The 27,106-nt window shown below is 43.0% G+C and overlaps 1 protein-coding gene across 9 annotated transcripts in view; it reads left to right on the forward strand.

Moving 5' to 3' along the window:
* Positions 1 to 27,106, forward strand: part of zc3h18 (zinc finger CCCH-type containing 18) — a 248,786-nt gene that overhangs the window by 156,048 nt on the left and 65,632 nt on the right. For all 9 annotated transcript variants that reach the window (XR_015759908.1, XM_087995663.1, XM_087995669.1 and 6 more), the window contains 2 exons: positions 6,324 to 6,461; positions 15,321 to 15,455. Coding sequence is in view for 8 of the 9 variants with exons in the window: in XM_087995663.1 (XP_087851789.1) it covers positions 6,324 to 6,461; positions 15,321 to 15,455 (273 nt within the window). In the remaining variant the exon portion in view is untranslated. The remainder of the gene's footprint in view (positions 1 to 6,323; positions 6,462 to 15,320; positions 15,456 to 27,106) is intronic.

A 27,106-nucleotide genomic window follows, 5' to 3' on the forward strand; every position in this document is an offset into this window, starting at 1 on the left:
TTGCTAATGATGAGGTCATGTATGCTTTTCCCACGTGTTCATTCCCTCAGCACCTGCTGCAGACCCAGTCTAGCAGCTATAAGGCATAGGAGTGGAAGTAATGTCATTCGGTCCATCGAATCCACTCTGCTCTTCAATCATGACTGATGGGCATTTCAACACCACTTACCCACGCTCTCGCAGTATCCCTTAATTTCTTGCGAAATTAAGAATTAATCAATCTCTGCCTTGAAGACATTTAACGTACCGGCCTCCACAACACTCCGTGGCAATGAATTCTACAGGCCCACCACTCTCTGGCTGAAGGAATGTCTCCTCATTTCCGTTCTAAATTGACCCTTTCTAATTCTAAGGCTGTGCCCACAGTTCCTAGTCTCCCTGCCTGATGGAAACAAATTCCCAGCATCCACCCTTTCTAAGCCATGCATTAACTTATAAGTTTCTATTACATCGCCCCTCAACCTTCTAAACTCTAATGAATACAATCCCAGGATCCTCAGCTGTTCATCGTATGCTAGGCCTACCATTCCAGGGATCATCCATGTGAATCTCTGCAGTGCTTCCTGAGGTGTGGGGCCAAAACTGGGCATAGTATTTGAAATGGGGCCTAATCAGAGCTTTATGAAGTCTCAGTAGCACATTGTTGCTTTTACATTCCAACCCTCTTGAGATACATGACAACATTACATTTACTTTCTTAACCACAGACTCAACCTGCAAGTCAGCCTTTGGAGAATCAATAGACAATAGGTGCAGGAGTAGGCCATTCAGCCCTTCGAGCCTGCACTGCCATTCAATATAATCATGGCTGATCATTCCTGATCAGTATCCTCTTCCTGCCTTATCTCCATAACCCTTTATTCCACGATCTTTGAGAGCTCTATCCAACTCTTTCTTAAATGAACCCAGAGACTGGGCCTCCACTGCTCTCTGGGGCAGAGCATTCCACACAGCCACCACTCTCTGGGTGAAGAAGTTTCTCCTCACCTCTGTCCTAAATGGTCTACCCCTTATTTTTAAACTGTGTCCTCTGGTTCGGCACTCACCCATCAGCGGAAACATGTTTCCTGCTGCCAGAGTGTCCAACCCTTTCATAATCTTATGTGTCTCAATCAGATCCCCTCTCAATCTTCGAAACTCAAGGGTATACAAGCCCAGTCGCTTCAGTCTTTCAGTGTAAGGTAGTCCCGCCATTCCAGGAATTGACCTTGTGAACTTGCACTGCACTCCCTCAATAGCCAGAATGTCTTTCCTCAAATTTGGAGCCCAGAACTACCCACAGTACTCCAGGTGTGGTCTCACCAGGGCCCTGTGCAGCTGCAGAAGCACCTCTTTGCTTCTATACTCAATTTCTCTTGTTATGAAGGCCAGCATGCTATTAGCCTTCTTCACTACCTGCTGTACCTGCATGCTGGCCTTCATTGACTGGTGTACAAGAACACCCAGATCTCTCTGTACTGCCCCTTTACCTAAATTATCCTGGACAAGCACTCCCACATTCCTTTGTACTTTGGTTTTATGAATTTTCTCACCTTTCTCACTTTTCTCAGCTATGTCCTTTAGTATCTGACTAACTCGATCAGTAGTGCTGCTGCCAAGCCATTGGGACATTGAAAGTCCCCACCCAGCATACTTACCGCATCCTTGCCACCCTCAGTGTTGCTTTAAAGTGTTGGAGGAATAAGTCAGCCAAGGAAGGACTGTAAATGGTAATCAACAGCAAGTTTCCCAGCTTAATCCATGAGACTTCATGAGGCCCAGAGCCAGGATTGAGGATTTCTCAGGGGGACTCCCTCCCCATTATATACAATTGTCTGCCACCACCTTTGATTAGTAGAGAAGGTGATGATTAGATTAGATTAGACTAGATTCTCTCCAGTGTGGAAACAGGCCCTTCAGCCCAACCAGTCCACACCGACCCTCCAAAGAGTAACCCACCCAGACCCATTTCCCTCTGATTCATGTACCAACGCTATGGGCAATTTAGCATGGCTAATTCACCTGACCTGCACATGTGGGAGGAAACCAATACAGAATGTGCAAACTCCACACAAACAGTCACCCGAGGCTGGAATCTAACCCGGCTCCCTGGCATTGTGAGGCAGCATCTGCAATGTCCACTTTCACCTGGTATATAATATAGGCTTATTGTGATTGGTTAGGCAAATATAACAGGGCGTGGCTTTTAGAACAACATAAGCATTAGAGTACTCCCGCTGTTCACGGGCTTTCAGGGTTGACTACTCTGATGGACACAGCTTTTGTTTGCAATAAAGGCTTATCATCTTGAGGAATTATCTGCATCTCCTGGTCATTCCTAAAAAACCACAGCAATATCAGAGGAAAGTTCTTTACTCCGAGAGTAGTAAGGGCTTGGAACTCCCTGCCTGCAACAGTAGTGGACTTGCCAACACTAAGGGCATTTAAATGGTCATTGGATAAACATATGTATGATATTGGAATAGCGTAGGGTTAGTTTGGTTTCATAAGTCAGTGCAACATTGAGGGCTGAAGGGCCTGTACTGTGCTGTAATGTTCTATGACTGTCCCAAATTAACCTTTGTTTTTCCAAGTGGGTGTTAATTCACTCCATCAGAATTTTCTCCAATAGTTTTCACAACTGCTGACATGAAATTCACCGGTCTGCAACTTCCTGGTTCATCTTTACTACCCTTCTTAAAAAGTGGAACCACATTAGCCATCCTTCAGCACTTCCTCCATGGTCAGAAAGGAATTCAAATTTATGTCAGAGGACTTGTCTGTTTTTTCGCCTAACAAAACCTCCAATATCTCCCCCTTTCCTATGTCAAGCTGTGTAAGTACTTCATAGTCCCTTTTCCTGAATTCCATATCTACATCCCCCTTTTCCACAGTGAAGACTGAAGAGAATTATTCATTCAATGCTCTTCCAATATACTGCGGCTTCACATACGTGGACCCCTCAGTCCCTAATGGGCCCTACTCTTTCCCATGTTAACCTATCTTTTATGTATTTATAAAATATCTTCGGATTTGCCTTAACCCTATTTGCATGTTCTTTTTCATGCTTCCTTTATGCTCTTCCGGTTGATTTCTTAAACTCCCTCCTGCACTTCCTGTATTCTCTAGTGTCAAAGCTGAATTATTCCTTTTGGACTTACTAAAGCCTTCCTCATCCAGTTCTGAATTGTCCTAGACACCCAGGCTTCTCTGAACTCAGGGAATTGAGATTTGAGGATGTTCATCGATGATTGCACATGTTCAGCACCATTTGCGAAGCAGTTCATGTTCAGCTGCAACAAGATCTGGACAGTTTGCAAGTTTGGCCTCACAAGTGACAAGTAATATGTGAGCCACACAAATGCCAGGCTACAACCATCACCAATAAGAGATGATCCAACCACCATCCATTGGCATTCAACAGTGTTACCATTGCTGAATCCCTCATTATCAGCATCCTGGGGGTTTTCATTGACCAGAAATTTAACTGGACTCACCACATAAGTGTAGAGGCTGCAAGAGCCAGTCAGAGATTAGGAATACTGCAGCAAATAACTCACCACCTGACTCCTCAAAGCTTTCCACCATCTACAAGGCACAAATCAGAAGTTTTGCCTTGATGAGTGTAGCTGAAGAAGCTTGACGCCATCCAGAGCAAAGCAACCTGTTTGACTGGCACTACATCCATTAGCATGCACTCCCTCCTCCACCAGTAGCAGCAGCGTGTACCATCTATAAGATTCACTACAAAAACATCGATACCTTCAAGTTCCCTTCCAAGCCATTCACTATCCTGACTTGGAAATATATTGTCGTTCTTTCACTGCTGCTGGATCAATAAGCTGGAATTCCCTCCGTCATGGCATTGTGGTTCAACCCACAGCTGGTGGACTGCAGAAGTTCAAGAAGGCAGCTCACCATTACCTTCCCAAGGGCAGCGAAGGGCGCGTAATGAATGCTGGCCAGCAAACAATGTCCACGTCCCACAAATGAATTTTTAAAAACTTTATTTCTTCTACATTTCCTTCAACCGTGTTGTAATCGCTATCACTAAAATGTTCCCCCACTGCCACATTGAACACTCGTCTGGTTTCTCTCCACAGAACCAGACCCAGCACTGGATCTCCCCATTGAGTCTTCTACACATTGATACAAAAACTCCCAGTATATATTCAAGCAATCCGCGCTCTCTCGACCCTTAGCACTATGTTGAGAATTTATCCCAGTTTATGTTGGGAAAGTTGAAATCCCTGGTATTATTACCTGATTATTACTCTTACACACCTCTGTGAACTGCCTACATATTTGCTGCTCTATTTCCTGCTGATTCTTTGGGGGGGGCCTGTAATACACTCCCAGTAAAGTGGTTGCCCTCCTAACATTCCTAAGTTCTACCACAAAGCCTCGTTTGAGGATCCCTCCAAGATATCACCTCTTCTTATTGCAGTGATTGGCTCCTTTATCAATAGTGCTACACCACTACCCTTTTTACACCCTCTTCTGTTTCACTTAAGGATCCTATGCCCCAGAATACTGAGTTGCCAGTCCAGCTCTTCCCTCAACTATGTTTGTGCGATGGCAACAATATTTCCATGTGTCGATCCACATCAGTCATAGGAATTACACTCCAAGCATTAAAGTAAAGACCATCCAGCCTTGTCTTTAGCACAGTTGTTTCCAACCCAACTTTCTCACTCTGAAATGAATGCTAAATTCTACCATATTATCGTCACTGTTCCTTGGGGAATCTTTTAATGAGATTGTTTGTTAAATCAACTCATTATACAGGACCATATCTGAAATAGCTGGATCTCTGCTTGCATCCACAATACGCTCTAGGAAACTGTCCCAGGTACATTCTGTGACTTTTTTTGTTCCTAATTGCTACTTCAGCCAACTTGATTTTCCCAATTTATGTGGTCTGCATTCAATAGCTGTTTTGAATATTTCCCGTTAGGGAAGGAGGAAATTTTGCTCTATTCATTGTGCTGATGTGATTAGATATGTTCCATGTTGGTTGCCTCAGCAGGCATTTGAATCAAAGAACAGGCCTGAAAAACTTTAATAAGACCATAGGAAATAAGAACAGGAAAAGGCTATTAAGCTCATAGTATCTGCTTCACCATTTGATAAATTCATGGTTGATCTGATTATGGAATTAATCCCACTACCTTCCTCCTCACCCCCAGAATCCTTAACTTTCTTGCAAAACAAAAACCTATCTCTCTCAACCTTGAATATATTTTGTAACCCAGCCTCTACTGCTATCTGAACCTCCCTTAATTCTAGATTTCACCATGAGAGGAAACATCCTCCTATAACTTGTGATCAGGCCCCCTCAGAATTTTTCTTTTAATTCATTCATGGGATGTGGATGTTGTTAACTAGGTCTGTGTTTTCTGCACATTTTTAATTGCAGTCAAGAAGGTGGTGGTGAACTGCTTTCTTGGATCACTGCAATTGTTAGGTACAACCATGATGTTGTTAGGAATGCTGTTCGAGCATTCTGAACTAGCGACAGTCAAGAAACAACAATTGACTCCTTAATTAACAGGCTACTTTGCCCTAGATACTTTACTGTTCTTCCACTAAAATGGTGACCCTCACATATTCCATCATTTCTCATATAATTATATATATGATTGTAGATGTTCTGCATCCTCTTCATGACTTGCCTTCCTACTATATATGTATCAGCAAATTTGGCTACTACGCAGTCTGCCCATTCATCCATGAGGCTCCAGCACTGATTGCTTTGGCAGTTCCCTAGTTAAGGTTTACCTACCTGGAAACAACTCATTTATTCATTCTGTCTCCTGTTAGTCAATCCTCTCTTCATGCTTAAATATTACCTCCTTCAACACCATGACCTCTTATTTTGTATAGTAGTCTTTTATGTGGCACCTTATGTGGGCCGAAAGGCCTGTTCTGTGCTGTATTGTTCTATGTTCTTATAGAATTTTGGAAATGCAGATAGCTTGCATGTATTAGTACTTCCCTTTTCATTAGATCCCCAAAGAACGAGATTAAAGTAGTTGATTAAGAATTCCCTTTCATGAAATTATGTTGACTCTCACTGATGATGTTTTGGTTTTCTAAATGCCCTGTGATTACTTTCTTAATAATGGATTGTAACATGTTTCCAGTGACAGATATTTGACTAACAGACCAATTGTTTTCTGCTTTCTATCTGCCCTTTTCCTGAAGAGAGTATTATAATTGCAGTTTTCCAGTCTGGTGGGACCAGTCCTGAATTGAGGGACTTTTGGTTAAGCTATGTGCTTATCAAGCTACCTATGGTGTTTTTAAGTCAACAACGTCATTTTTTTAATTATCTTTTTCAGGTCGTCTTCTCGTTCTTCTTCCTATTCAGGGTCTGGATCATCCAGGTCACGTTCAAGGTCGCATTCAAGATCATCCTCTTACAGCTCCTATTCCAGCCATTCCTCCAGACACAGTTCTTATTCTGGCAGCAGATCAAGGTGGGATTCAGAATCCTATTTTATCAACATGAATCAGCATAAATACAAATGCGTCTGCTCTGTACAGTTTTTAATTTGCAGTTAGTTCAACAGATTAACCTTTGCATTCTTCCCAGCCCCAGAAGTAGAGTGTAAAATATCATGATTTGTTTTTGAGAGAGAACTGAATGTACTTACCAAATGATTGGCCACTGATAATGGGATATGAGCAGTGTCTAACATCTGCCTTCGTTGAGTGCCTTTTTTCAGGAGTGAAGTCAGCGGTCTCTAGCTGTACCCACCTGACAGATTCATCTCCCAGTGTCCACAAGTGAAGCTGACCTACAAGATTTTACTACAACTTAGAGTGCGATTAAAGAGGCAATTGGGTGTAATTATTTGGAGGTCAAATTTAGGTTATAACATTATTGCTATTAAGTTATTTTCCATTCAGAAGGATTTGTAATCAAATCACTCAAAGTGAGTAGGGAGAACTTATGGTTCCACTGCAACTTCCTCATCTATTTTCAGATAAAGACAAATATTGCAATATGAAATATCTATTGTTGAGAATAATGTGCATATGAGGAAGTGTTTAGTTCCACTTTCTTCTGAAATGAGTTTTTAACGCTGCATGTAATTAGGCAATAAGTTCTCTTAATGGAGCAAATTAATCTTTTATGATTTGAGAACTTTTGTGAAGCTGGGGGCCTCCCAATGACGTCATGTATGTTCAGACAGTAACAGTTTTAAGGGCATTCCTGAAATATGCACAAGAGCATGCTTGACAAGGAAGGAAACTACTGATCTATTGCTGGAAGATGAAATAGAACAAATGCAGTGGAAAGTATTGGTGAATAATGATGAAATCAGAATACTTATGGAAAAGAGCAAGGGTAATCAGCCATAAAAATACATGACTAAAGGAGAGCTAATTTTAGGATCTGAAAAAAGAATCTTTGCAGATAGACGAGTATTGCATCTCGTTGCATTTAATCTCACCAGAAAACTGGATGCTGCTAAATTAGCAGTAAAAGTGATAACAATGATATTGAATATGATGGAAATGAAGAATAGGCAAGTGGGGGTGAATTGCATAGGTCCAACAATGAGCTAATGTGACCATAATGAACGTCATAGGTAAAAATTAGAAGTAGAACCATATGGCACCTTGATCCTGCTCTTCAATACAACCAGGGTGATCATGTTAAGACCACTTTCTTGTGTGCTCCAGATGCCTTCATTTCCTGAGAAACCAAGAGTTTCTCTTTATCTCAGCCTTAAATATGTTCACTTTAAATATTGCAGAAGAAAGGACAGTTTGTCAAAAGATTTTTTTAATCTGAGAATAATGAGGACAATTCACAAGAGTATCAATTCAGGGTAAAGTGGCATTTATACTTTAAGACAAGATAGTGATTGATATTGGTTTGCAATTGGACTCTGACTGACAAAAGTGTTGCTACAGAGAATTCAATAAATAATGAGGATTGCATTAAGTGCCAGCTTTGTTTACGTTTTCAGCCAGGCAGGTTGATTGGTGTTCGGTTGAATCAGGCATTATGTGTGTACTATGTTCTTTCTATCTGCAAAGATCAGGGCTCTGTACACAAATGTATGTATCTACCAGTACATGCAGCTACACCACAGTGCTAACCTATCTAACAATCCTAAATTAGTTGCCATTGTAATTCTTTGTATATGCAGGATTGTTCAGTAAATATTGTCCAATTGCAAAATCTAATGTTGGACACTTCCCTGCAAGTTTCCAAGTTTAGGCTGGTTGAGAATGGTCAGTATCTTGCTTGTTGTGGACAGCCAAAGGGATGTTTTGTTTGATACTATCTGCCAGTCTTTGGGTCATATTGCCTGTGTGCCTGACATCACACCAGCAGTAGAATTCATACGCAATGTTATGTATGATAGACGCAATGTTGTTTTGACTTGACAACTTCATCCTGTTAATAGCAAACATCGTTTGTGTTGCTATTACATAGTAGTAGCATGAAAAAGTTAGATTCAGCTATTGCTCAAGCTTTTGAGATATCCAACCCTCATAATCTGAGTTCGACTGAGCATTTTTCAGGACCAAGAGTAACCATCTCAGAACATTTCATGAGCTTGTACAATATATAATTAGAAATTATCTGGTTGAAGTTGCCATTATCTTGCAGGCACCTTGCTTTAGCGTCACATTTGCAAGGTGAGCTAACGGCTTGGCCCCTAATGAAAGATTGTTTAAAGTCAGTCTTGTAGAACATGACAGTGTAGAAATCTCAATGTGTATGCTGACCAGTGAGGGTATGTTTGCAGTATATAGTTCTTCTTTAGAATTCCTGATGAAAGGCTTATGCCTGAAACGTCAATTCTCCTGCTCCTCTGATGCTGCCTGACCTGCTGTGCTTTTCCAGCACCACACTCTTGACTCTAATCTCCAGCATCTGCAGTCCTCATTTTCTCCCAGTATATAGTTCTGTCTGATTTCTCTACACAGTTGGCCACACAATTTTCTGCTTAAGCAAGTTTGAACACAGGAGGTGTTCCTCCGTATTTGCAAGACCTTAACAATACTCTGTCTATATGTTCATTTTGACATTGCCAGCACATTCACCAATCTACTACTGAAGGAAGCCGTAGAATATGTACTACAGCACTATGTCATGGTGATTTTGTCCCACCACTATTACATGAATTAGGATTCAACAACTCATGTAATTCAGTTCCATTTTAATTTCACTATGTATGTCCAAAGAAATGCCTTGCAATGGGATCCCCAATAGGTCGCGCACTCACAAAGACCTTTGTTTGGTTCTATGAGAAATGTGTCTTTGATGTAGTGACACCAAATTTCCTAATCCATGAATATTTCTGAAGTGTAGAACAAAGAATATTTCAGCACAGGAACACGTCCTTCAGCCCTCCAAGTCTGCGCCGATCCAGATCCTCTATCTAAACCCGCCGCCTATTTTCTAAGGAACTGTATCCCTTTGCTCCCTGCCCATTCATGCATTTGTCTAGATACATCTTAACTGGCGCTATCGTTCCCACTACTACCACCTCCGCTGGCAACAGTTTCCAGGCAACCACCACCTTCTGCGTAAAGAACTTTACACCCATGTCTCCCCTAAGCATTTCCCCTCTCACTTTGAACTCATGACCCCTAGTAATTGAGTCCTCCACTCTGGAGGAAAAAACTTCTTGCTATCCACCCTGTCTACACCTGTCATGATTTTATAGGCCTCAGGACCCCCTCAACCACCTCCTCTCCAATGAAAATAATCCTAATCTATGTAACCACTCCTCATAGCTAGCACCCTCCATACCAGGTAACATCTTGGTGAACCTTCTCTGCACCCTTCGAAATTAGATTACAGTGTGGAAACAGGCCCTTCGGCCCAACAAGTCCACACCGACCCGCCGAAGCGAAATCCACCCATACCCCTACATTTACCCCTTACCTAACACTACGGGCAATTTAGCATGGCCAATTCACCTGACCTGCACATCTTTGGACTGCAGGAGGAAACCGGAGCACCCGGAAGAAACCCACGCAGACACGGGGAGAACGTGCAAACTCCACACAGTCAGTCGCCTGAGGCGGGAATTGAACCCGGGTCTCTGGCGCTGTGAGGCAGCAGTGCTAACCACTGTGCCACCGTGCCACCCTCTCCATAGCATCCACATTGTTTTGGTAATGTGGCAACCAGAACTGTATGCACTATTTCAAATGTGGCCGAACCAAACCATAGATGAAATGTATGCTACATATGAATTGCAGCTGCGTGTACAAATTTCCTTTCATGATTTAATGGGTCTACCTTGTATATGAAGTTAGACAGTTGAATGAGCTTCCTTAACTCACTGTCCTATTTGAGAAATTGACTGGAAAGTTTTATACTACTGTCTGCCACAAGCCAATCTTCAATGGTCAGTATACAGATTGAGATTCCTATGGTTCCATGCTATTTGCTTGGCCTTATCCACAACCTTTCTTCACCCATGGGTTGTGAATCTGTGGAATTCCCTGCCCAGTGAAGCAGTTGAGGCTACTTTGCGGAATGTTTTTAAGGCAAAGGTAGATAGATTTTTTGAACAGTAAAGAAGTTAAGGGTTATGGTGAACGGGTCAGTAAGTGGAGCTGAGTCCACAAAAAGATCAGCCACAATCTTACTGAATGGTGGAGCAGGCTGGAGGGACCAGATGGCCTATTCCTGCTCCTATTTCTTATGTTTTTATGATCTTAGTAAACACTCAGCATTGGAGAGCAGCTGTGAATAAATCTGTTATAATGTTGATTTATATAGCCTAATAGTAAAGTACAAACCCCTGAGTACCACTGCCGCACTATGTAGTGCTTTGGTCAGCTTGCTATTCTGGATTCACTTTTGGTCACTGAACCACTAAAGAAACAGCTCAGCTCTTCAAAAGATGATGAGAAAAATCTCTAGCTTTCAGTATCTATGTTATGAGAACTGTGAAAACCTGGATTTCTCAATGCTAAAATGTGGATATCTAAATGGTTAATAAAGTAGATAAGGGTATTAAGCAAAACTAAATTAATACTGAATTGAATTTGGAGAGCAAGCAGAGTTCAGTACATTTAGGATCAATATCAAGAAAGTGTTCTTCAAACAATGATTGCACAGAATGGGAATATGAATAGAGCGGCACGGCGGCTCTGTGGTTAACACTGCTGCCTCACAGTGCCAGGGAGCCGGGTTCGATTCCGATTCCAGCCTCGGGGCGACTGTGTGGAGTATACACATTCTTCCTGTGTCTGTGTGTGTTTCCTCCGGGTGCTCCGGTTTCCTCCCACAATCCAAGGATGTACAGGTCAGGTGAATTCGCCATGTTAAATTGTCCATAGTGTTAAGTGCATTAGTCAGAGGGAAATGGGTCTGGGTGGGTTACTCTTTGGAGGGTCGATGTAGACTTGTTGGGCCGAAGGGCCTGTTTCCACACTGTAGGGAATCTAATTTTTTAAAAAAGGAAGCAAATAGTGAAAGTAAATGTTGTCCCTTAAAAGGACGAAAAATGCGAGGTAATGATACTGAATTCAGAAGCGGCAGAGATACTAAACTAATATAGAACAAAGGAGAAAGAAACTTTACAGCCCAGGAATAGGCCTTTGACCCTCCAGGCCTGAGCCGATCCAAATCCACTGTCTACACCTGACGCCCAATTCCTAAGCATCTGTATCCCTCTGCTGTCCACCTACTCATGCATCTGTCCAGATGCATCTTAAATGCCTGCCTCTACTACCTCTGCTGGCAACACGTTCCAGGCACCTACCACCCTCTGTGTAAAGTACTTGCTGCGAATATCCCCCTTTAACCTTTCACCACTTACCTTGAAAGCATGACCTCTCATTATTGAATCCTTCACCCTGGGAAAAAGCTTATCTCTATCTACCCTGTCTATACCCTTTGATTTTGTAGACCTCACTCAGGTCCCTTCTCAATCTCCTTTTTGCTAATGAAAACAATCCTAACCTACTGAACCTCTGCTCTTGGCTCACACCTTCCATACCAGGCAACACGGCATGGTGGCTCAGTGGTTAGCACTGCTGCCTCACAGCACCAGGGTCGCAGGTTCGATTCCAACCTTGGATGACTGTCTGTGTGGAGTTTGCACATTCTCCCCATGTCTGTGTAGGTTTCCTCCGGGTGCTCTGGTTTCCTCCCACAGACCAAAGATGTGCAGGTTAGGTGAATTGACCATGTGAAATTGCCCGTAGTGTCAGCTGCATTAGTCAGAGGGAAATGGGTCTGGGTGAGTTACTCTTTGGAGGATCGGTGTGGACTTGTTGGGCCGAAGGGCCTGTTTCCACACTGTAGGGAATCGAATCAAAAAAACATCTTTGTCAACCTTCTCTGCATCCTCTCCAAAGCATCCACATCCTTTTGGTAATGTGGCGACCAGATCTGAACACAGTATTCTAAATGCGGCCAAACCAGCTCTTATACTCAATACCCCATCCGATGAAGGCAAGCATACTATATGCCTTCTTGACAACTATCCACCTGTGCAGCACCCTTCAGGATACAATGGACCTGCACTCCCAGATCTCTCTGCTCATCAACTTTTCCCAAGGCTCTTCCGTTTACTGTATAATTCGCTCTAGAAGTAGACTTCCTAAAATGCATCACCTCACATTTGCCTGGATTGAACTCCATCTGCCACTTCTCCGCCCAACTCTCCAGTCTGTCTGTATTCTTCTGTATTCCTTGATAGTCCCCTATGCTTTCTGCTACTCCACCAGTCTTCGTGTCATCTGCAAACTTGCTGATCATACCAACAGTGCCCTTTTCCAGATCATTTATGTATATCTTGTATTTATGTAATATCTTGTTTCTGTTATCACAGCATAAGATAAAAAATAAGTTAGAAATAAGATAGTTATTACATAGTTAAGAATTGACATTATAATCCAGTAAAGAATTTCAAATAGCAGCTCAGCACATGGCCTGATCACCTGTGCCAGGCCCCAGTTCAACGAATGTCCCGCTCTGCTCCAAGCCTCCAGTCCACTCCGTGCTGGCACTCAGCTGCATAAAGGTAAGTTGCGCTGCCCTGGGATTTGCTTCCCCTCACGCTACTCTGGGGCTACTAAAACAAAAAGCAATAAAGAACAGCTGGAGCAGAGGAGCTCCAGCAGAGCGTTGTACTCTACTGACATCTTGCTGGAAGGCAGATTGGACATTGAGATCCAGTGGGTATTGGGGATCCGGTGGATGTGATATATTTAGAATTCTACAAAGCATTTGACAAGGTGCTGCACTAAAGTCTAATCTAGAAGGTTAGATGCCTTCTGATCTAGAAGGGGGTTAAGTGAGGAGTATTGGCTTGGTCAGTGGATTGGCAGATTGATAGAAAGCTAACTGTTGGGATAAATGGGTCCTTCTCTGGTTGGCGAACTGTAACTAGTGGTGTGTCACAAAGTTTAGTTCTTGGACCTCTGCTGTTTACAGTCTATATAAATAATTAGCCAGCTGGGATTGTGTAACAGAGCAATATTCACAGATGAAACTAAAATAGTGGGAAAGCAATCTGTAATGAGGGGATAAAGATTTCCCGGTGGATATTGATAGGCTTGGAGAATGGCCCTGAGTCTGGCAGATGGAGTTTAATGTGGATAAGTGCGAAGTTGTCCATTTTGGCCAGAAAATAAAAGAGCAAATTATTTAAATTGGAAGATTCAAAGTGCATCTATTCACAGGGATCTGGGTGTTCTTGAACATGAATTGCAGAAAGTGCCGATTCAAGTGCAGCATATATTGAGAAAGGCAAATGGAACCTTAGCATTTCTTGCAAAAGGACTTGGTCAGCATGGACCAGTTGGACTACAGGGTCTGTTACCATGCTGTGCGACAATATTGAAAGAAATATTGTTACAATTATATAAGGTGTTGATGAGACCACACCTGGTCTATTGTGTCCAGTTTTAGTCTTGTTGCTTGAGGAAAAATGTGGTGGTACTGGAGACAGTGCAGAGGAAGTTCACTGGATTGATTCCAGGAAAGAAAAGGGCTGTTGTACGAGGAGCAGTTGAATAACCTGGGTCTGTACTCGTTAGAGTTCAGAAGAATGAGGGAGATCTGATTGAGGTTTCTAAAATGCTAATGGGGATTGGTAAAGTGAACGTTGAACAGCTTTTCCCCCTTTGGGGCAGTCTCAAACAAGAGGTCATAGATATAGATTGAGAGGAGATAGGTTCAAGACTATGATGAGGAGAAACTACTACTTTCAGAGGATTGTGAATCTGGAACTGCCCAGAGTGCAGGCAAGGCAAAATCAATCAATAGGTTCAAGAAAGAAATAGATATGTTTCTGATGAAAAGTAGAATAAAGGGCTGTGGGGAGCAGGCAGCAAAGTGGAGTTGAAACTAGGATTAGATCAGCTATGATCAAGTTAAATGGTGAAGCAGGCTTGAAGGGCTGAATTGCCTACTCCAACTCCTAATTGAGCAGTGAACTCAAAAAGAAATTTTGAACCAATTGATTATTACAATAGGCTTTTTAAGGTTCTTTTGAATGTACCAAATTGCCTTCCCCACCAAATCAATCTTGAAGAAAACATACTTTGAGACTCTACGTAATGAAAAGCAAAATTCCTACCAGCTGTTTAATAGTGAGGCATCATCGAATATAACTCTTAACACAACATGCAAAGTTCTTTGGGGATAAAGGGCTGAAATGCTACCAGCATAATTACATGACTCTTTTTTTGCATTAGTAACTGAATTGGTTTGGGCAGGCAGTTTTGAAAGTTGGCAAAGATGTTGAAGAGACTCCTGGGCACAGTTGACAATCGGGCCTGTTGCATGTAATGGAGACATCTGCTCGATTTGTTGCTACATGTTGCAATTTTTATCAGTGGAGCAAAAAAGGCTTGGTTTCTCAAGTTGTGATAGGGTGGAGGTGACCATAATGAAATTTATTGTAAGGAACTAGAAATAACACCACGAAGAGCCAGATCAGCAATGCATAATAAATAGCTCTTTCTCTTCACAGAACAAAGTTAATTTGACAAATTATTATGAGAAAGATAATATGTTTAATTCAGTAATCTTAATCACTCCAACGTTGCAGTTGACCACCAGTGTTTTCAGGCGTAATAATCCATTTCAAGTGTGTATATTTCTTTGTATTTTTGATTTAAAATAAGTATTTCTGATCCATTTTGAAGTCATTAGTTGAGAATGAGTTGAATAAGTCTGTGAAATCTCTTCTGATGATTGAGTACTCAAGCCTTATTTGTTTATTGCCCTCTTTAATGAAAGATTGAGTGTGGAATTCAAACAATCTTATTGGGGAGGGAATTGTAGAAAACTGCATTCAGCTTATGATGCAACTCATTGAATGGTATGATTTCCTCAGGTCCCGGTCATTCTCATCCTCACCCTCCCCAACTCCATCACCATCCCGAGCGAAAGATGCTGCCGTTACAAAGGCCAAAGGGGTAGCACCTAGTGTTGGTGGAAGTGGAGATGCCCCTGCTCTCTCAGCAAAAAGGTAAACAGATTATCATATTTTCTCAGTACAACATTGTTCATATTTTCAGAGATCTATTATAATTTTCATGATGTTAAAATATCATGTACCTTGTTTTATTCAATATAATTATTTTCATTCCTGTACCAAGGATACCATAGGTATAAAACTTAACTTCAGCGACCCTTTAATTCTCACTCCTCACACACTTTTAATAAAATAGATAGTGATGTTCCTCCTGTAAAACAAAATAAGTCATTTTCTCTTCATATCCCATGTATTACATGAAAATATGAACAAATAGGTTTGAACCTAGAATGCAGTGAGCTTTAAAGTGTAAATGTGAACTAATTTGGTGTGCTGCCTCTGATTGGGAACAGTGATATAGAGCTGCTGGTGTTGAATTGGGGTGGACAAAGTCAGAAATTGCACAACACCAGCTTAAAGTCCAACAGGTTTATATGAAATCATAAGTGCTGCTACTTTATAAGGTGAAATGGACGGATGCACACAGGCACAGAGATCATTGCAAGATAATTCCAGGTAATTAAGAGTGTCAAAAGATAGTGCACATGGTGTGAGTGGAGTGTCTGCAGGTGGAATAACAAGTCTTTTCAGTTGATGGAAAGTGTCAGATGGTGTGAGTAAAGTGTCAACAGCTGAATAGCAAGTAAAGGTATGACCCATGATCCAATTATTTGAGGCAGAGAGCTCATTACAAAAGTTCAAAAATAAGATGGTGCTGGAAACAAACCAAATGGTTGGAATAACATGATAAGTATAAGGTTCACATAACAAAAGTCTAACCAAAGTAACACACAATCCAAAACTGTACAAACTAATGAAGGTGAAGAGATCATAACAAGTAATCATGGTGATGGTATCAAAATAGAACAGTAAGGAAGATTTTATAAGCGCAGAACAGTACAGTGGAATTTCATGTAGCACGACGTGAACCCAAGATCACGGTTGAGGCAGTCTTCATGGGTACGAAACTTGGCCAATAGTTTCTGCTCAGCAGTTCTGCATTGTTGTGTACCTTGAAGGCCGCCTTGGAGGACACTTACCCGAAGATTGGAGACTGAATGTCCTTGACTCCTGAAGTGTATCCCGACTGGGAGGGAATGTTCCTGACTGGAGGGAACGCTCCTGCCTGGCAACAGTTGTATGGTATCCATACATCTGTTGTTGTCGTTGGTCTCTGTTGGTCAGGTCACGTGTCTTTTGACAGGTTTGTTGTGACTTTTTGCTGTGACATATTGGAACTAAGCATTATATCCCGTTCTTATGAGGATGTCTTCCAGTGTCCATCGCATTCCTCCTCATCGGAGTAGATCCTGTGTATGCACAGGGCTTGTCCATAGGGGATGACATCTTTAAGGGTGTTTAGAGTGGAAGCTGGAGAAGTGAAGCATTGTGAGGTTATCCATGGGCTTGCAGTAGAGTGAAATACTGAGGTGTCCATTCTCGGCTGACGTGTGTGTTCAAAACTGAGACTGATTCAGAAGAGTAGTCCATGGTAAGTCTGACGGTGGGCTGAAACTTGTTTATCTCGTTGTTTCAGTGATTCCTCGCTATGAATCCAAAGGAAGAAAATGTTGTTGGCATATCTGATGTATAACATTGGTTGGGGGTCCTATGCAGCAAAGAAGTCTTGCTTGAACGAATGCGTGAAAATGTTGGCGTATTGGGAAACACATTTGGTCCCCATGGCTGTTCTGTGTGACTGGATGAAGGGCAGGTTGTCGAAGGTGAAGATGTTGTGGTCAACAATGAAGCAAATGAGTTGTAGGATGGCGTCTGGAAATTGGCAGTTGTTGGTGTTGAGTACTGAGACTGTTGCAGTGATGCCATCATCATTGGGTATGCTGGTGTAGAGTGTCGAAATGTCCATTTTGATGAGGAATGTTCCTGGTTCGACTTGTCCATGGGTGCAGAGTTTCTGTAAAAAATCTGTAATGTCACGACAGAAGTTGGGGGTTCCTTGTACTATGGGTTTCAAGATACCCTCGACACAGCCAGAGATGTTCTCACGCAAGGTCCCGTTTCCTGATATGATGGGATATCAGGGTCTGTTGGCTTTGTGTATCTTCAGAAGGCAGGAGAAGTTTCCTATGCAAGAAGAACGCAGGATGAGGGTGCACCAGATAATCTGAAGGTTTGGATCAAAGGTCTTAATCAGTCCGTTGCGTTGACAAGTGTGTTCTTTGGTTGGATCAGCAGTACTTGTCTAGAGCGTTTCTGGTTGTTCGTTATCAGCACGCATCTTTGCAGTAGTCCATTCTATTCCGTATGACAATGGCTCCTCCTCCTTTGCTAGTTTGATGATGACGTTGTGATTGGTCTTGAGTGTGGATGATGTTGCAGTGTACTTGGGTGATGTACTTGGCTATCTTGTGAGTGCGGCTGATGAATCTCTCATTGACACATTTCCAGATAGCTTGAGCATAGATGTCAAGCCTCTGTTAGAGGCCTTCCAGAGGGGTCCAATTCGACTCATCTTTTATCACTGTGAATCTCTCTGTTGACTGTTCTGATTTATTGGCTGTATCTTTAGGCTTGCTGCTGACATATTGGGGTTTGTGGAAGAATCCCCAAAATCTCATCCATCTGATGAATTCCTCTGTGTCTGCTGCGAGACCAATGAGGTCCATTTTGGTAGTTGGGCAAAAATTGAGCCGTCAGCTGAGAGCTTTGATTTCATCCAGTTGAAGAATGTGGTCAGACAAGTTGATGATGGACTTTCCTGTGAAGGTACTGGTTTCAACCATGGTACTGGGGATAGCTTGGTTACTGCTGATGGTAATACCAAGTTCCTCATATTTCCTGACGTTGGTGTGCTTGTAAGTGGCATAATTCCATCGCCTAGTGTGTCTCATAGCTGGCCAGCTAGCTTGAGTGCCAAGCTGAGAATATGAACTGTACCTCGATTTCAAGATTGCAGTGTTTGCTGTCAAACTAATGTACGAGATGATTGAGAAGTGCAGGAGGTGTGACAGCAGAGTCTCTCAGTGTAGTCTACGTCAACTTGAGTAGGTTTGTGATCTGTAATCCTTTTGGGATCTTCTGTGCTTTCTTGCATCCCTGCAGAAACTTGATGTCTATGTCGATATGTGCGATCTTCTCCACTTTGATCCAGCAGTTTGTGGTGTCGATTGGTATCTATGTCGAAGGCACCGGCACTTCACATTATGGCTACCATCAACACCACATATTGCTAGCTTAGAGTGGAGAAGATCACACATATTGACACAGACATCAAGTTTCTGCAGAAATGTTTGTGGATGTGGTGCCAATCAAGTGGGCTGCTTTGTCTTGAATGATGTAAGGCTTCTTGAGTGTTGTTGGAGCTGCACTAATCCAAGCAAGTGGAGAGTATTCCATCACACTCTGACTTAAGCCTTGTAGATGATGGACAGGTTTTCGGGAGCCAGGATGTGACTGACCTGCTGCAGGATTGGTAGCCTCTACCTGCTTTTGTAACCATCGTTTATATGGCAATTCCAGTTGTGGTTCTGGTCAGTGGTAACACCCAGAATGCTAATAGTGGGGGATTCAGTGATGGTCATGTCACTGTTATGTCAAGAAGCGATGGTGACATTTTCTTTTACTGGACATGGTCATTGCTTGGCATTTGCATGGCGCGAATGTTACTTGCCAGTTTTCAGCCCAAGCCTGGATATTGTCCAAGTCTTTTCCACCTATCCACTCCACCCTCCTCCCTGACCTATCACCTTCATTCCCTCCCCCACTCACCTATTGTACTCTATGCTACTTTCACCCCACCCCCACCCTCCTCTCTCTTATCTCTCCACTCTTCAGGCACTCTGCCTGTATTCCTGACGAAGGGCTTTTGCCCAAAACGTCGATTTTACTGCTCCTCGGATGCTGCCTGTTCTGCTGTGCTTTTCTCGCACCACTAATCCAGAATCTGGTTTACCAAGTCTTGCTGCTTTCAAACATGGAGTGTTTCAGTATCTGAGGCGAAGTGAATGATGCTGAACATTGTGCCATTCATTCATGCAATGTGAGTGTCGCTGACCAGGTCAGCATTTGTTGCCCATCTCTACTTGCCCAGAGGGCAGTTAAGAGTCAACCATATTGCAGTGGGTCTGGTGTCACATGTAGACCAGAACAGGCAAGGATGGCAGTTTCCCTCCCTAAAGGACTGTAGTGAACCACACAGATTATTTTCTGACAACCAGCAATGGATTCATGGCCATTATCAGCAAACATCTCCATTCCTGACCTTATGATGAAGGAGAGGTCATTGATGAAGCAGGTGAAGATGGTTGAGCCTAGGACATGACCCTGAGGAACTCCTGGAGCTGAGGTGACTGACCTCCAATAACCAGAACCACTTCTGTGCCAGGTATGACTGGACCCAGTAGAGACCTTTCCCCGGTTCCCTGTGTGTTGTAGAACGTGTTACTGCTCAAATGCTGTGTAGTAAAGTTTATTTTTGTTTGTTCAAAGCCATGAAATCTTGTGACTCAATTCTTCCAATAAATCCTCTTGATCTCAAACATTGTCAACCTATCAAAAAAAATTTTAAATGGAAAGAATCGTGGATGCTGTAAATCAGAAACAAAAACAGAAATTGCTGGAAAAGCTCAGCAGGCGTGGCACGTGTGGCGAGAAATCAGAGTTAACGTTTCAGGTTAAGTGACCTTTCCTCAGAGCTGGTGGTACTTAGGAAAATAGGAAAGTGATGCTCAATCTGGTCCTGGATCATAAACCAGTTTTGTGTTTGTGCAGAATTTTAAATACAGGTAGGAATACTGGGACTTCCTGAGGTTAAGCTCGTTCAGATTTTTAGTGAATTATACCACTCTTATATGGATATGAAAATAGCTTTGTCAGTTACTACAACCTGAGGGATTTGCAAAAATTAACCAGTTAATAGCAGAGAAGTTAGGGTTAGATTTAAAAGCAAGAGCTAGGAATGCAAATATGGTTAAGGTTAGAATACTGTATCAGAGATTGGTAAGGGAAGAGTCTAACCCAGATAGACCACAATTTAAATTGGCTATAAATCAGTTCCTGATGAAGGGCTTATGCCCGAAATGTCAATTCTCCTGCTGCTCCGATGCTGCCTGACGTGCTGTGCTTTTCCAGCACCCCACACTCAACTCTGATCTCCAGCATCTACAGTGCTCATCTTGTCCTAGAATTCAGTTCCAGGTGAATCAGCATGAAATAGAAAAGGAAAACAAATGAGAAAGTTGAGTCGCGATGCTCATTTAGTAAGCTGGTACAGACATGAAATGCTGAATGGCCTCCTCCACCATAACACTTAGAGCTATAGAAATGTACAGCACGGAAACAGACCCTTTGGTCCAACTTGTCCATGCCAACCAGATATGTCAACCCAATCTAGTCCCACCTGCCAACTCCTGGCTCATATCTCTCCAAACCCTTCCTATTCATTTACCCATCCAGTTGCCTTTCAAATGTTGCAAATTGGTGTTGGAGAGACTGTTAGGTCTGAAGGTTGATAAGTCCCCGGGACCTGATGGTCTACATCCCAGGGTACTGAAGGAGGTGGCTCGAGGAATCGTGGATGTGTTGGTGATTATTTTCCAGAGTTCAATAGATTCGGGATCAGTTCCTGCAGATTGGAGGGTGGCTAATGTTGTGCCACTTTTTAAGAAAGCTGGGAGAGAGAAAGCAGGAAATTATAGACCAGTTAGTCTGACCTCAGTGGTGGGAAAGATGCTGGAGTCGATTATAAAGGATGAAATTACGACACATCTGGATAGTAGTAACAGGATAGGTCAGAAGCAGCCTGGATTTATGAAGGGGAAATCATGCTTGACTAATCTTCTTGAATTTTTTGAGGATGTAACTCTGAAGATGGACGAGGGAGATCCGGTAGATGTAGTGTACCTGGACTTTCAGAAAGCTTTTGATAAAGTCCCACATAGAAGGTTAGTGAGCAAAATTAGGGTGCATGGTATTGGGGGCAAAGTACTAACTTGGATTGAAAGTTGGTTGGCTGATAGGAAACAAAGAGTAGTGATAAACGGCTCCATTTAGGAATGGCAGGCAGTGACCAGTTGGGTACCGCAGGGATCAATGCTGGGACCGCAGCTTTTTACAATATATGTTAATGATATAGAAGATGGTATTAGTAATAACATTAGCAAATTTGCTGATGATACAAAGCTAGGTGGCAGGGTGAAATGTGAGGAGGATGTTAGGAGATTACAGGGTGACCTGGACAGGTTAGGTAAGTGGTCCGATGCATGGCAGATGCAGTTTAATGTGGATAAATATATGGTTATCCACTTTGGTGGCAAGAACAGAAAGGCAGATTACTACCTAAATGGAGTCAAGTTAGGTAAAGGGGCAGTACAAAGAGATCTGGGTGTTCTTGTACACCAGTCAATGAAGGTAAGCATGCAGGTACAGCAGGTAGTGAAGGAGGCGAATAGAATGCTGGCCTTCATAACAAGAGAGATTGAGTATAGAAGCAAAGAGGTTCTTCTGCAGTTGTACAGGGCCCTGGTGAGACCACACCTGGAGTACTGTGTGCAGTTCTGGTCTCCAAATTTGAGGAAAGACATTCTGGCTATTGAGGGAGTGCAGCGTAGGTTCACGAGGTCAATTCCTGGAATGGCGGGACTACCTTACGCTGAAAAACTGGAGAGACTGGGCTTGTATACACTTGAGTTTAGAAGACTGAGAGGGGATCTGATTGAGACATATAAGATTATTACAGGATTGGATACTCTGGAGGCAAGAAACATGTTTCCGCTGATGGGTGAGTGTCGAACCAGAGGACACAGCTTAAAAATAAGGGGTAGACCATTTAGGACAGAGATGAGGAGAAACATCTTCACCCAGAGACTGGTGGCTGTGTGGAATGCTCTGCCCCAGAGAGCAGTGGAGGCCCAGTCTCTGGATTCATTTAAGAAAGAGTTGGATAGAGCTCTCAAGGATTGTGGAATCAAGGGTTATGGAGATAAGGCAGGAACAGGATACTGATTAAGGATAATCAGCCATGATCGTATTGAATGTGGTGCAGGCTCGAAGGGCAGAATGGCCTACTCCTGCACCTATTGTCGATTGCAATCGTACCACCCTCCACCACTTCCTCTGGCAGCTCATTCTATACATGTGAAAAAGTTGCCCCTTAGGTCTCTTTTATACCTTTCCCTTCTCCTCTTAAACCTGTGCCCTCTAGTTCTGCCCCCCCCCCCCCCCCCCAGGAAATAGACTGTCTATTTATCCTATCAATACCGCTCATGATTTTCTAAAGGTCGATAAGGTCACCCCTCCACCTCAGACGCTCCAGGGAAAACAGTCCCAGCCTATTCAACCTCTCCTTATAGATCAAATCCTCCAACTCTGGCAACATCCTTGTAAATCTTTTCTGAACCCTTTCAAGTTTCACAACATCTTTCTGATAGGAAAGAGACCAGAACTGCCCACAATATTCCAACAGTGGCCTAACTAATGTCCTGTACAGCTTCAACGTGACCTCCCGACTCGTGTACTCACTACTCTGACCAATAAAGGAAAACATACCAAACGCCTTCTTCACTATCCTATCGACCTGCGATTCCACTTTCAAGGAGCTATGAACCTGCACTCCAAGGTCTCTTTGTTCAGCAACACTCCCTCGGACCTTACCATTAAGTGTATAAGTCCTGCTAAGATTTGCTTTCCCAAAATGCAGCACCTCAGATTTATCTGAATTAAACTCCATCTGCCACTTCTCAGCCCATTGGCCCATCTAGAACATAGAACATTACAGCATAGTACAGGCCCTTCGGCCCTCTATGTTGCGCCGCCCTGTCATACTAATCTGAAGCCCATCCCACTATTCCATGTACTTCCATATGCCTGTCCAATAACGACTTAAATGCACTTAAACTTGGCGAATCTACTACCGATGCAGGCAAAGCATTCCATACCCTCACTACTCTTTGAGTAAAGAAACTACCTCTGACATCTGTCTTATACCTATGTCCCCTCACTTTAAAGTTGTGTCCCCTTGTGTTTGCCGTCCCCATACTTGGAAAAAGGCTCTCCCTGTCCACCCTATCTAACCCTCTGATTATCTTGTATGTCTCTATTAAGTCACCTCTCAACCTACTTCTCTCTCAAGGCCCTCAGCCTTTCCTCATAAGACATTCCTTCCATACCAGGCAACATCCTAGTAAATCTCCTCTGCACCCTTTCCAAAGCTTCCACATCCTCCTCATAATGCGGTGACCAGAACTGTACACAATACTCCCAAGTGTGGCCGTACCAGAGCTTTGTACAGCTGCAGCATAACCTCCTGGTTCCGGAACTCAATCCCTCTATTAATAACGGCCAAAACACTGTATGCCTTCTTAACAACCGTGTCAGTCTGGGTGGCAACCTTCAGGGATCGGTGTACATGGACACCGAGATATCTCTGCTCATCTGCACTCCCAAGAATCTTACCATTAGCCCAGTACTTTGCATTCCAATTACTCAGTCCAAAGTGTATCACCTCACACTTGTCCACATTAAACTCCATTTGCCACCTCTCAGCCCAACTCTGCATCCTAACTATGCCTCTCTGCAACCTACTACATCCTTCATCACTATCCACAACTCTACCAACCTTAGTGTCATCCGCAAATTTACTAACCCACCCTTCTAAGCCCTCATCCAGGTCGTTTATAAAAATGACCATCAGCAGTGGACCCAACACCGACCCTTGCGATACGCCGCCAGTCCCAAGATGAACATGTTCCATCAACTACAACCCTCTGTTTTCTTTCAGTAAGCCAATTACTGATCCAAACTGCTATGTCTCCCACAATCCCATTCCTCTGCATTTTGTATAATAGCCTACTTTGGGGAACCTTATCGAACGCCTTGCTGAAATCCAGAAACACCTCATCAACCGGTTTACTCTCATCGACCTGTTTGGTCACTTGGTCAAAAAGCTCAATAAGATTCGTTAGGCACGACCTACCCTTCACAAAACCGTGCTGACTGTCCCTGATCAGATTATTCTAAACTCGATGGTTATAAATCCTATCTCTTATAACCTTTTCCAACACTTTACCAACAACTGAAGTGAGACTCACTGGTCTGTAATTACCAAGGTTGTCTCTACTACCCTTTTTGAACAAGGGAACCACATTTGCTATCCTCCAGTCCTCAGGCACTATTCCTGTAGACAATGATTTGAAGATCAATACCAAAGGCTCGGCAATCTCTTCCCTTGCTTCCCAGAGGATCCTAGGATAGATCCCATCTGGCCCAGGGGACTTGTCTATTTTCACACTCTGCAGTATTTCTAATGCCTCTTCCTTGTGAACCTCAATCTCTTCTAGTCTACATGCAAGTATCTCTGTATCTTCCTCACCAACATTTTCATTTTCTCTAGTGAACACTGTTGAAAAATATTTATTTAGTGCTTCCCCCATCTCCTCTGACTCCAAACACAACTTCCCACTATTATCCTTGATTGGCCCTAATTTAACTCTCGTCATTCTTTTATTCCTGACATACCTATGGAAAGTCTTAGGGCTAACCCTGATCCTATCCACCAACAACTTCTCATGTCGCCTCCTGGCTCTTCTGAGCTCTCTTTTTAGGTCTTTCGTGACTTGTAACCCTCAAGCGCCCTAACTGAGTTTTCACATTTTGTCCTAACATAAGCCTTCTTCTTCTTCTTGACCAGGGATTCCACTTCCTTAGTAAACCACGGCTCACGTGTTCTCAATCTTCCTCCCTTCCTGACAGGTACATACTTATCTAGGACACACAGGAGCTTTTCTTTGAATAAGCTCCACATTCTTAATGTGCTCATCCCCTGCAGTTTCCTTCCCCATTCTACACTTCCTAAATATTTCCTAATTGCATCGTAATTTCCCTTCCCCCCCCAGCTGTAACTCTTGCTCGGTGGAGTACACCTACCCCTTTCCGTCACTAAAGTAAACTTGACAAAATTGTGATCGTTGTCTCCAAAGTGTTCACCTACTTCCAAATCTAACACCTGGCCAGGCTCATTACCCAGTACTAAATCTAAAGTGGCTTCGCCCCTTGTTGGCCTGTTTATATAATGTATCAGGAAGCCGTCCTGCACACACTGGACAAAAACTGATCCATCTATAGTACTCATACTGTAGTGATCCCAGTCAACATTTGGACAGTTGAAGTCCCCCATGACAACTACCCTGTGTCTCTCACTCCTATCGAGAATCATCTTTGCTATCCTTTTCTCTACATCTCGAGGACTATTCGGAGGCCTATAGAAAACTTCCAGCATAGTAACTTCTCCTTTCCTGTTTCTAACCTCAGCCAACAAGTCCCCAAACATCCTTTCTACTGTAATATTGTCCCTGATCAACAATGTCACACCTCCCCCCCCCTTTTTTCCATCTTCTGTGTTCTTACTGAAACATCTGAATCCCGGAACCTGCCATTCCTGTTCCTGCTCTATCCCTGTCTCCGTAATGGCCACAACATCGAAGTCCCAGGTACCAACCCACGCTGCCAATTCACCCACTTTATTTCGGATGCTCCCCTTTGTAATCTGAGGTAACCTTCTTCGCTCCACCTCCAATTTTGGTGTCATCTGCAAACTTACTAACTGTACCTCTTATGCTCACATCCAAATCATTTATATAAATGACAAAAAGTAGTGGACCCAGAACTGATCCTTGTGGCACTCCACTGGTCACAGGCCTCCAGTCTGAAAATCCACCCTCCACCAGCACCCTCTGTCTTCTACCTTTGAGCCAGTTCTGTATCCAAATGGCGAGTTCTCCCTGTATTCCATGAGGTCTAACCTTGCTCACCAGTCTACCATGGGGAACCTTGTTGAACGTCTCACTGAAGTCCATATAGATCACATCTACTGCTCTGCCCTCATCAATACTCTTTGTTACTACTTCAAAAAGCTCAATCAAGTTTGTGAGACATGATTTCCCAAGCACAAAGCCATGTTGACTATCCCTAATGCCTTTCCAAATACATGTACATCCTGTCCCTCAGAGTTCCCTCCAACAACTTGCCCGACACCGACATCAGGCTCACTGGTTTATAGTTCCCTGGCTTGTCCTTACCACCTATCTTAAACAGTGGCACCACATCAGCCAACCTCCAGTTCTCCGGCACCTCACCTGTGACTATCGATGATACAAATATCTCAGCAAGAGGCCCAGCAATCACTTCCCTAGCTTCCCACAGAGTTCTTGGGTACACCTAATCAGGTCCTGGGGATTTATCCACTTTTTTGCGTTTCAAGACATCCAACACTTCCTCCTCTGTAATATGGACATTTTTCAAGATGTCACCATCTATTTCCCTACATTCTATATCTTCCATGTCCTTTTCCACAGTAAACACTAATGAAAAATACTTGTTTAGTATCTCCCCCATCTCCTGCGGCTCCACACAAAGGCCACCTTGCTGATCCTTGAGGGGCTGTATTCTCTCCTTAGTTACACTTTTGTCCTTAATGTATTTGTAAAAACCGTTTGGATTCTCCTTAACTGTATTTGCCAAAGCTATCTCATGTCACCTTTTTCCCCTCCTGATTTTCCTCTTAAGTATACTCCTACAGCCTTTATACTCTTCTCAGGATTCACTCGATCTATCCTGTCTATACCTGATATATGCTTCCTTCTTTTTCTTAACCCTCAATTTCTGTCGTCATCCAGCATTCCCTGTACCTA

Source organism: Chiloscyllium plagiosum, unplaced genomic scaffold (assembly GCF_037043375.1).
Source record: "Chiloscyllium plagiosum isolate Xiang-an unplaced genomic scaffold, Cpla_swu_hap1 HiC_scaffold_17, whole genome shotgun sequence".
Classification (NCBI taxonomy): domain Eukaryota; kingdom Metazoa; phylum Chordata; class Chondrichthyes; order Orectolobiformes; family Hemiscylliidae; genus Chiloscyllium; species Chiloscyllium plagiosum.